This window comes from Garra rufa, chromosome 21 (genome assembly GCF_049309525.1).
Source record: "Garra rufa chromosome 21, GarRuf1.0, whole genome shotgun sequence".
NCBI lineage: Eukaryota > Metazoa > Chordata > Actinopteri > Cypriniformes > Cyprinidae > Garra > Garra rufa.
This window is the reverse complement of record NC_133381.1, coordinates 39005055-39016494: the sequence shown is the minus strand read 5'-3', so window position 1 is coordinate 39016494 and position 11440 is coordinate 39005055. Positions and strand designations below refer to the sequence as shown.

The window sequence follows — 11440 nt, the reverse complement described above, 5'->3', positions numbered from 1 at the left end:
CAAAAATGTAAAATTCTGTCATCATTTACTCACCTTTAAGTTGTTTCAAACCTGTATTATTTTCTTTCTTCTGTTAAACACAAAAGAATATTTTGAAGAATGTCGGTGGCAGCCATTGACATCCATAGTCAATGGCTACCATAAACTCTTTGGTTACCAATAAGACTAAGGGTGCCACCCATAGCACAGACCCTATTTGTCTTAAGAAAGCAGTTTTGCTATATGCAGATGCTGAGGATTCTCTGGACCCATTTACTGTATCAAATTGTTATTTTTCATAAAAAATTTACCCTGTCATCATTTCTTTACACTCCTGTCAATTCAAACCTGTAATACTGTTGTGGTCAAAAGTTTACATACACTTTGCAGAATCTGCTAAATGTTAATTATTTCACCAAAATAAGAGCGATCATACAAAATGCATGGTATTTTTTTATTTAGTACTGACCTGAATAAGATATCTCACTTAAAAGATGTTTACATATAGTCCACAAGAGAAAATAATAGGTTGTTACCAGCATGATCCACAGCGGGTTTTTTTTTTTTTTTTTTTGTTTAGTGATAGTTGTTTGTGAGTCAGCTGTTTGTCCTGAACATTTAAACTGCCTGCTGTTCTTTAGAAAAATCCAACAGATCCCAAAAAATCTTTTTTGTATCATTTTGAGATCTGTCTTTTCACACTGAGGACCGAAGATTCAAACACTCACTGATGCTTCAGAAGAAAAGACGATGCATTAAGATCTGGGGGTGTAAACTTTTGAACTGAATGAAAATATGTACATTTTTCTTATTTTGCCTAAATATCATTTAATTTTCATTTAGTACTGCCCTTCAGAAGCTACAGACGATACTTGCATGTTTCCCAGAAGACAAAATAAGTTACATTTACCTTGATCTTCAAATGAAAAAGTTTTCACCCCCAGCTCTTAATGCCTCGTTTTCCCTTCTGAAGCACCAATGAGAATTAGCATTGTATGATCCCTTTTATACTGTTAAAACAATTAACATTTTGGCAGATTCTACAAGGTGTATGTAAACTTTTGACCTCAACTGTACTTTGTTTCTTTTATGGAGCACAACAGAAAATACTTTGGAAAAAGTTGGTAAACCAAACAGCTTTGGTGCCCATTTAATGTTCTGGGGAAGAAATAAAGTCAAACCATTTTGGAACAACAACATAAAGGTGAGTAAATAATGACAGAATGTTCACTTTTGTGTGATTCAATGAGAAATCAGACTCAAAAAGTAGTAAAATACTGATTATTTCCAAGCAGAATTCTCAAACACTTGGGAAACTCATTGCACCACAGTGTCCGCCATAGTTTAGATTAAAAAAGCAGTCCTTCCCTAAACCCATCCCATTGGTTGAGTCAGAATTTGACATCTTTGGCCACTCAATGTTTTGAAGGCACTACAGAGCATTGCGCTCTTTAGGCAGTGAGACAGAAGAAAAAAGTTTATCATAAAAAAACAGGCCATTTTCACCTTTAAGTTTGTATAGAATGATAATGGATAGCACAAGTTTCATTTACCAACCATGTGATTGGTTTTGAATTGCCCTGTATTGGGAACATGACTCTAGTTAGTGACCAATTTGTTCCATATGAATTAATGGATACAAAAAAGGTCTGTCTGTGCATCAAACAGTTAAAAGTCAAATCAGGAGCACACTTAGTTTCAGAAATCGATGCTATGTTTAGTACATGTTTTGATGGTAAAACCATATATTGGCTAAAATGTTTGATCTCTCAAAAGTTTAAGCCACATATATTTTTTGGCAAACATGTAAAGAACCCTCAGGGATTTAAACTAAAACCTCAACCTGTGAGAGGCAGATAAACTGAACTTTGTTATAGTTGACTTGTCTATAATGCAATTGCTTTAGTTTGTGTAACTGTTTGTTATTTTTGTTTTTATTAATGAAGGTAGGAACGCTGGATGTGCTGCTGGGAGTCTCTGATGACCTGTCTAGACTGGACTCCTTTACAGAGGGGTAAGTAACATATTCCTTTCCTTTATTACAAACAAGGACCGGATTAAAGATCAGACTCATGTGTTTTGTAGCACGTTTACTTCTGTTTGTTTGTGGGAAAAGTCTCAAGCTGCTGCAATATAATTTTCAGTGAGTCACTCAATCCAGTCGAGTCCAGTTTCAGGTGCCAGCTGACATGAATCTTCCTGTCTCAGCTGCAATGTTTATGTGTTGTGGAAACTGCCCTCTCTTTTACTCCTTTCTCTCTTTCAGTCTACGATTTCCATTCATATGACTTCCAGACAAGGTTACACTAGGTTCAGGTACTGGGTTGACCTTTGGGGTCATAGCTCTAGTGTGAATTTTAGCATGGTTTTAATGCTGCATTATCACTATCCTGAGTCCAGTTATTATAATTATATTATATTATATATTTATCAGATTTTTAAAAAATACACTTTAGCATATGTGACCCTGGACCACAAAAACAGTCTTAAGTAGAATGAGACTATTTGTAGCAGTAGCCACCAATTCACTGTACCGGTCAAATTGATACATTTTTCTTTCATGCCAAAAATTATTAGGATATTAAGATCATGTTCCATGAAGATATTTTGTAAATTTGTACTACTACTGTCCCACTACTACTGCAAATATATCAAAACTTATTTTTTTGCACCCTCAGGACCAAATATGATCCTATCCTAACAAACCATACATCACTGGAAAGCTTATTTGTTTATTTTTAGATATTATTTATTTAGATAAGAAATTTTGCCTTGGGACCTAGCTGAAATTAAGTATGTTTGCACTTTTTGTATTTTTGATATTTATAATTATTATGATTATGATTTTTTTAACGGTTTTAGTAACAATAATAACCCTGTTTTTGCACTGTAAAAAACAATTTGTTTAGTCAACTTAAAATATTTTGTTACCTGGCTGCCTTAAAAATTTAAGTTAAGTCAACTTTAAATGTTAAATTGTCCTAAGTGACAACTTAGATCTTTGAGTTGATTCTACTTAAAATTTTAAGGCAGCTGGGTAACAAATTATTTTCAATTGACTGAACAAATAGTTTTTTACAGTGTGGACACTTAATTGTAAATGTATTATAGTTTAAATTTATATTAAACAGTGAGATGAACTGATTTAGTAGAGAGCTCTTTTTTTACCTTTTTAATCTTTTATGTAATTTCATAATTAGTCAAACTATTGTTTTTGGAAATATGGTTAAATCGAACTTCAGAATGTACTGCCAAGATTTATGATAAAGTCAAAAATACACTTTAATGTCAATTCTATTGAAATGTGTATATATACAGTATATTGTAATAATGCAGCTGCACATTTGTAAAAAAGTTCAAATGTAGTACATAGAAAATATTTTAACTGTAAATAACTAAATGTAATATTTAATAACACAACTTAAATTTATGAAGAGCTTTACATGTGCTTTAGTATGTAAGTCAACACATCAAGTACTGGGTGTACTTCTTTAAAACACCACAACTATAAAGTAAACTTGACATTATTACACTTTTAAAAAGTGCACTTAAGTATGTTAAGAAGCACTTAAGTGGCTTTTACTTCGTTATCTGCTCTGAAGTACACCACAAGTGCATATTCAATATAATTATGCAGTGAATCAAAGACATAAACAGATGCTGTAAAATGTGTTAGTTCATTCATAGTACACTGTACATTAACTTATGTTCAAGTATAGCCCCTTAACCACTGTTCTGCATTCTCTTGCACCGCTATAAAACAGTGTGATACGTCAGACCTCTCAGTGTTTGGGTGAGGTGATGGAAGAGTTCAGTGGAAAACTCCTGGAGAGCATGCTGGCCAACAGAGGTGAGTGAATGCGGGGAGCACTTCTCTGTAACGGATAAACCTGTTCCATAAGAAAGCAGAGAAGAGCTCATTAGCAGAAGGCCACCTCCTCTGAGCCGGCCATGTTCACCATGAGATCAAGTTACGTTTGACATAAACATGACCTGATGTTCCATTAAAAATAATTATTGCCATGCAAGATCATTTCATTTCATTGATTGTTAATTAAAATTCTCAGTAATGCTTTGTTATTATTCTAATAAACAGAGCACAGGACTCACCAGAATGATCGACTGTCACCGCTGAAATCGTACTTCCAGACTATACAAGGTATTTAGCAATATAATAGAATACAATATACTACTATTCAAACACAATTCAAGCAAAATTATATGAAGAGTAAAAATGGCTCTTTAAAAAAGTGCTAAAGTATCCTATACTTCTTTTTTTACAAGGAGAGTTATGTCATAATCAGATGGACTTGATATTTTTGCACGACAAACACAAGGATACCAGAAAACCATTTGGTGTAGCTGCCCTTTTACAAAGAACAAACTCCCACGAATTACATCAGCAGCACATGTACAGCACGCACTTACACAAATCAGTACATATTTATTCATAACAGGTTCCTGTTTTTCAGTGACCACATAAACAATGCACCACTGCATAGCAGAAATGTCAATGCAAGGAGAGTTTTGGGGAATGAGCAAATTTTTTTTGCCATAAATACAGAAAACATCACTTTAAACCAGTTTGGAAATGTGATCTTTTGCAATATAGACCTTTCTGAAGTATTATAATTTTTTAAATGAAAAAAAAAAAAAAAGATGTTTGTTGGTATTGGCAGATTCTATGCAGTAAATCCATCTGAATATTGTTTAATTTAAGCTGTTAATATCTGCACATTGGGGTTTGCTTTTCATTATTTTCTCACAAAATATTAAAGGACATACACTGCAAAAAATGCTTATCTAGCTTAGATTTTTTTGTCTTGTTTCCAGACAAAATTTCTAAAAATTCTTAAATCAAGAAGGATTTTTTAGACGAGTAAAAATCATTTTCTTGTTTTCAGAAAAAACAAGTCAAAATTAAGAGCGTTTTTGCTTAAAACAAGCAAAATAATCTGCCAATAGGGTAAGCAAAAAATCTTGTTTTGCCTGTTTGAAATAAGATTTTTTTTTCTTACCCCATTGGCAGATTATTTTGCTTGTTCTAAGCAAAAACTCACTTAATTTTGACTTAATTTTTCTGAAAACAAGAAAATGATTTTTACTCGTCTAAAAAATCCTTGATTTAAGAATTTTTTGATATTTTGTCTGGAAACAAGACAAAAAATCTAAGCTAGAAAAGTGTATTCTGTATATATATAAAAAGCCACTTTATCTTCCATGCTGTTGTAATTATGCTGCTTTATCGCTTACAACATTCATTTATGCTTTCTGAGTCTGTGTTTCTTGATGTTTCAGTGGATTTGGCAACATATGTGACCAGGTTTCAATGGGACAGAGCAAAATACCCCACTGCACACCCTCTGAAAACCCTTGCTGACATCATCTCCAAAGTATGCACCTTATATAAAGCACTTTTTGAACAATAACAACTATTTGTTTCTATATGTTCTATTGTATACATGTTTGTCTGTGTGGGTTGTTGTTATTGTTGTGTGTTTGTGTGCGTTAGCAAGTTTCTCAGGTGGACACCGAGTTGAAATCACGGAGAGCTGCTTACAGTCACGTGAAAGCCACTATTAAAAGCTTTGAGCGAAAAAATGAGTGAGTTCTAGGTCTATTTCAGGACCATTTTTGCATTATTTTCATGACTCTTTGAAATACATTTCTATAGAGCCCTTAAAGAGATATGGTGATTGAAAAAATTAAATTAAAGGAAAAATTTCAGTGCTTCAGCATTCTTCTGATAAACATTTTTGATTAAAATAATATGAGGTGGGAATGAGTGGAAAAAACTTCTCCAAGATGCTTCAAGACGGTACTGTGAAAAGATTTAGGCACAAGAGTAAAAATGCTGTTAAATCGACCTGTGGGGCATCCCTTCTTTTATATGACCCTGGACCACCAAACCAGTCATATTTCAATTTTTTGGAAAATGTGAAACAAGCTTTCCATTGATGCATGGTTTCTTAGGATAGGACATTATTTGGCCATTACAATAGTTACAACTATTTTAAAATCTGAAATCTGAGGGTGCAAAAAAAAAAAAAAAAAATCAAAATATAGAATATTGAGAATATCGCCTTTAAAACTGCCCAAATGAAGTTCTTAGCAATGCACACTATTAATCAAAAATTAAGTTACAATATATTTACGGTAGGAAAATTACAAAATATCTCCATGTAACATCATTTTGTCCAATGCAATTTTTGTAGGCTATTGCTACAAATAAACCCGTTCTACTTATGACTGTTTTTGTGGTCCAGGGTCACATGTCGCATACTATAGTTAGCACAGTTAACTGCTAGATATAACAGGAGAAGTGCTTTTATTTTTGAGAAGGCCTCTCAGTTTGCAGAAGTGGAGGAGGTGGATTATTAATAAAACCTACCTGAACTCTCTCTGCATCTAATTCCTTGGAATTAGACACTCCATATTTAAACAGTCAGCTTAGAATCAATGTAAAAAGCAGAGCAGGAAAAGCTGAAAAAACATAAACACTCCTTTCAGATTTCTTTGAAATAAGATTTTTTTTGCTTGTTCTAAGCAAAAACAGTATTTACTTGTCTAGAAAATCCTTCTTGATATAAGAATTTTTAGATATTTTGGCTGGAAACAAGACAAAAGAATCAAAGTAATTTTTTGCAGTGCAAACTCATCCGAAATCAAACATGCTCCGTGCAAACACTAATATCTTATCCCTTGATAAAGAATAAAGCAATAAAAGAGCCTTTCACCATGAATGCATCACTGTGAGTGCATCCCATTCTTGCCAGAGCTTAAAGTGCATTGTGCAAAAAAAAAAAAGCTGATGATGATGATGTTTCTGCAAGCAGCCATTTATATCCACAGGTGCACTGCAAATTTTGTGAAAACACAAAAGCACTGAAATATACATTTTCTCCCTTTTCATCCTTTGCATCACCATGTCCCATTAGGTGCTCCATACATTTCTCCCCTTCCTTAATGTCAAAATGTGTAACTTAATAACCTTCACTACTGCTGCATTTAACCAGGGGAAGCTTGCAGACCCGTGCATTGACCAATATTGTGAAAAAGGAGGACTTGGTTTTGAATTCAGAGTACCTCACAACACTGCTAGTTGTGGTGCCCAGGTGAGTGTAAACTCTGAGAGCAAATGTTAACTCATGTATTACTGATCAAGCATTTTTCTGAAATGTATTTGTCACATTATCTCAACAGAACAGCATATACACTATGGGAGAAGACATATGAGTCCATGTCAAAGTTTGTGGTTCCTCGTTCCAGCCGGTTGGTCCCCATGCATTTGTTGAGTTTGTTGAGTAGTTTGTATTTCGTTTGGGTTCCCATGGTCACAGAAAATCTGAAAATAAATCTGGAAATCCACCACTGTAATATCTATAAAATGCTGTTAAATAGTCTTTATCTATTAATCATGAACAACTGGAAAGGTCAGGGAAATTCATTAAAAAAAGACATGGGAACACTGTTGTTTTGACAGTCTGAAGGCTAAAGCTGTATTATCAAGTTACTGTCTGGCTGTAGTCTCTGAGATGCTTTCCAACTCATAGGCTTTGACCCTGTGTATTTCCTTCTGTTTCAGACATCAACCAGACCACACTCCAAAAATGCTTTACTTACTTAGATTTTTTTGTCTTGTTTCCATCCAAAATATCTAAAAACGCTTAAATTAACAGGGATTTTCTAGATGAGTAAAAATTATTGTCCTGTTTTCAGAAAAAAGACAAGTCAAAATTAAGTGTGTTTTTGCTTGAAACAAGCAAAATAATCTGCCAATTGGGTGAGAAAAATACTCATGTTTTTTGTTTGAAATAAAATATTTTCTTACCCCACTGGCAAATTATTTAGCTTGTTCTAAGCAAAAGCTCACTTAATTTTGACTTGTTTTTTTTTTCTGAAAACAAGACAATAATTTTTACTTGTCTAAAAAAATCCTTCTTGAATTTAACAATTTTTTTATATTTTTGCTCGAAACAATACAAAAAATCAAAGTAAGAAAAGCATTTTTTTGCAATGCATTATTGTCATGTTGGCCTCTAATCTTTTGCATGGCATAATAACTCTGTTTATGTTTGTATACAGGAAGTTGGTTGAGGATGCAGATGCAGGAATTTTCACAGTAACCCTGTTTAAGAATGTCATTGCCGAATTCAAAACCAATGCCAAAAAGCACAAGTAAGCTTACTCTCAAATCTTTACTACATTCCCTTGCATACTTTAAAAAAGGAGCGCTTAAAAGAATATACTTAATGTAACTTAATGATATTTTGACATATTGTTTTACAATGTATACTGCACATACTCAGCACCCCTAAAATTTGTATGTTATTTTTAGAAAGTGTTCATTAAAGTAAAACTTTCATTTGAAATTATTACAAAGTGCACTTTTTGAAGGTGTATTCACAAACAGACATTAAAGTGTACACATTAGTGGCTTTTTATTTTATTAACTCTCAGAAAAAAGTACAAAGGTACAAAAGATGTCACTAAGGCAGTAGTACCCAGCAAAAAGTACAGTTTTGTACTTTTGAACTATTTACCTCTTGTAGGTGGATATTTAAAAGGTACACATTAGTACATTGTACATATTTATACCTAAATCATACATATGTGACCCTGGACCACAAAACCAGTCAAGACTATGACGCGTGTTTCCGAAACTGGTGGATTACTGAGCTGAAATCACATATTATTGAAAAAGTCAAGCAAAAGTAAATGTACTTGTTTTCATTATATGCTACAGTTTAGTTAGCGAACCGCCTTTAAAAAAGACAAATGAAACGCAAACAGGGTGTAAACATAGTTTTTCAGAGGCGTGCTCTGCCCTAAATTTGACCCACCCCAAAGCAGTGGCGTTGTAGCGTTGTCAGCAGCACTGAGTGCGGATTATATATTACTAATCAAAAAAATAAGTTTTGATATTTTTACGGTAAGAAATTTACTAAATATCTTCATGGAACATGATCTTTACTTAATATCCTAATGATTTTTGGCATAAAAGAAAAATGTATAATTTTGACCCATACAATGTGTTTTCGGCTATTGCTACAAGTGCTTCTCAGGACTGGTTTTCTGGTCCAGGGTCATATTAGTAGCTTTTTAAAGTGGACTGTCTCAAGTGACAGCTTTTATACCTTTTTTCTGTAAGAGCATAGTTTTACTTTTATACTTTTGAGATTTTAAGGACACTACAAGTGCATATTCAATACAATTAGGTGCTTAATAATGAAATTACTTATTCCTGTGGCCAACAGGTTTACAGTGCGGGAATTTAACTTGGATGAGGCCGAGAAGCAAAAGCAGGAGATAGGACGCCTCACTGTGGATAAGAAAGAACTTTATGTAAGTAAATTCTAATAACTGTGCGTTTATTCCATTCCATAATATGAACACTTATTTAATACTTACTGTATATAAATCTCTGGTTACTGAGACAAAACAGACCTAAGAACTGATCAAAAAAACATTTTGTATCAATGCATGTTCATCTGTGCTTGGATGCAACCTCCTGCTTGTTCCTTTAAACCCATTATTTTGTTTGTTTGTTTTCTTGTCACCTACATGATCAGATACAATCATCTGTTATGTCATATTATAGAATATTTATAATACAGCTTCAGTTGACTACACTTAAGAATGAAATGAGACTACAGGATGTTTTCAACCCTAAACTGGTGAAATATATATAAAAAAAATTTCAGGGTGAAGACTTTTTATAGTTGTTTTCATTATTTTTTTTTTTAAATCTGAGAATGCTGGCAAAAATGAAACCTTATAAAGTTAACCTTTTTATTCTCACAGGACATAGCAGTAAATGTACACTGTAAACAAAATCTGTAGAAATTGCAGTATTACTGGCGGCTGGTTGCCAGTAACTTACTGTACATTTTAATTTATGCTATTTACTGGCAACAGTTTGTTCAAAGTTAATTGAACATTAAACATTAACAAGTCTTTATCTTTACAGAACAAAACTAAAATAACAGCCTCATGCAAAGCATTCTGGGAACCAAAATCTGAAGGAAAAAAACAGAAAAAGGTTGATGAAGGTTTCTGGTTCCCAGAATGCTTTGCAGTAGGTTGTTATTTTATAGTTTTATTCTGTAAAGACAAAGACTTGTTAATGTTTAATGTTCATTTAACTTTGAACAAACTGTTGCCAGTAAATAACATAAATTAAACATCTACAGTAAGTTACTGGCAACCAGCTGCAGAACTACAGCAATTTTTTTACAGTGTGTAATAATATTTCTGTTTGTCTAGAGTTTAATATATATTTTAACAGTTTTGGGATATTGAAAGATTTTAAAAAATAGAAAATAAATTTGTGTTAAGAGCATTCTAGTGCATCATCTCTAATTATTTTTAAAATGTATTTGTTATTTTCAAAATTAATCGCCAGTTAAATTTTTTTCCATTCTCTCAAGAATCATTGCAATGATAACATGCTGCTGGTTTTTCCAACAGAGAACATTTGTGTGTTGGCTGAAGGTAAACTTTACTGAGATCTTTGTGGCCTGGATTCACATCAAGGTCCTCCGTACATTTGTTGAGTCAATTCTCAGGTAAAATGACCACTGAACAAGAAAACTAAATAAATCATAAATATAAACCGATAAACACAAAACTCATTACAATTGTTCTGCTGTTGGTTAGGTATGGTCTGCCGGTCAGTTTCCAAGCTATTTTGCTACAGCCCAGTAAGAAGAGTATGAAGCAGCTGAGGAAGCAACTCAACTCTTTATTCAAACATCTTGAAGCAGCAGTAGCGACCAGTAAACCAGATGTAAGATTTTTCCTTTTCTCTTTTGGTGCCTGTATTTACATTTTCAAAGTGCCACTAAAGGATCTTTATTTAAATATTAAATGTTTTAAATTTTACTCTTTAAATGTTGCTTGAAAAAATCTAAATACAAGATAACAGCATTTGTTATTGCTTTTGATTTGTGAACCACCTGAGGTGCAGCTGATTCATTATGTAGGAAATATAAGAGTCAGAGGCTTCCCTGACTGCAGCAACTTTTTCTTTTTGTTAATAGTGTGCACCAGTTTCCTAGAAAGTAAATATTTTGTTCTGTTGCTGTCATTCTTCCTAGGTGGGGCTTGATATCCCAGACGGAAGCACCGGCCAGCAGGAATATTACTCCTACATCTGTTATCCTATCAAAATACCTTTGGTGGAACCAAGTTAGTGCTAAAACATAGAATGACGTTATTTGACACTCATGTTATTGTTTTGCATCTTTCAGATTTAAATAAACTGGAAAAAAATTGGTCATTGAATGTGAACTTTTTTTAATGTTAACAGGAGTATGGTCTATAGAGTGCATAGGCCCTGCTTTTAAAGTAAAACATTCAGACATCAAATAACTATTTTTGTTGCCAAACTACAGAATCACTGCAAGCTGCATCTGGGCCAAAAAATATATATCCTACCTGGCTCAAATCAGAAATAGTA

The 11440-nt window shown here is 33.3% G+C and overlaps 1 protein-coding gene across 1 annotated transcript in view; it reads left to right on the top strand.

Annotated features, from left to right (window-relative positions):
• Positions 1-11174, top strand: part of atp6v1c2 (ATPase H+ transporting V1 subunit C2) — a 16683-nt gene extending 5509 nt beyond the window's left edge. Inside the window, exons 3-14 of the mRNA XM_073826617.1 lie at positions 1926-1993; positions 3744-3829; positions 4076-4138; positions 5278-5372; positions 5492-5583; positions 6996-7094; positions 7183-7251; positions 8065-8157; positions 9237-9324; positions 10450-10547; positions 10639-10768; positions 11079-11174. Coding sequence (XP_073682718.1) covers positions 1926-1993; positions 3744-3829; positions 4076-4138; positions 5278-5372; positions 5492-5583; positions 6996-7094; positions 7183-7251; positions 8065-8157; positions 9237-9324; positions 10450-10547; positions 10639-10768; positions 11079-11174 — 1077 coding nt within the window. The remainder of the gene's footprint in view (positions 1-1925; positions 1994-3743; positions 3830-4075; positions 4139-5277; positions 5373-5491; positions 5584-6995; positions 7095-7182; positions 7252-8064; positions 8158-9236; positions 9325-10449; positions 10548-10638; positions 10769-11078) is intronic.
• The last annotated feature ends 266 nt before the right edge of the window (positions 11175-11440 follow it).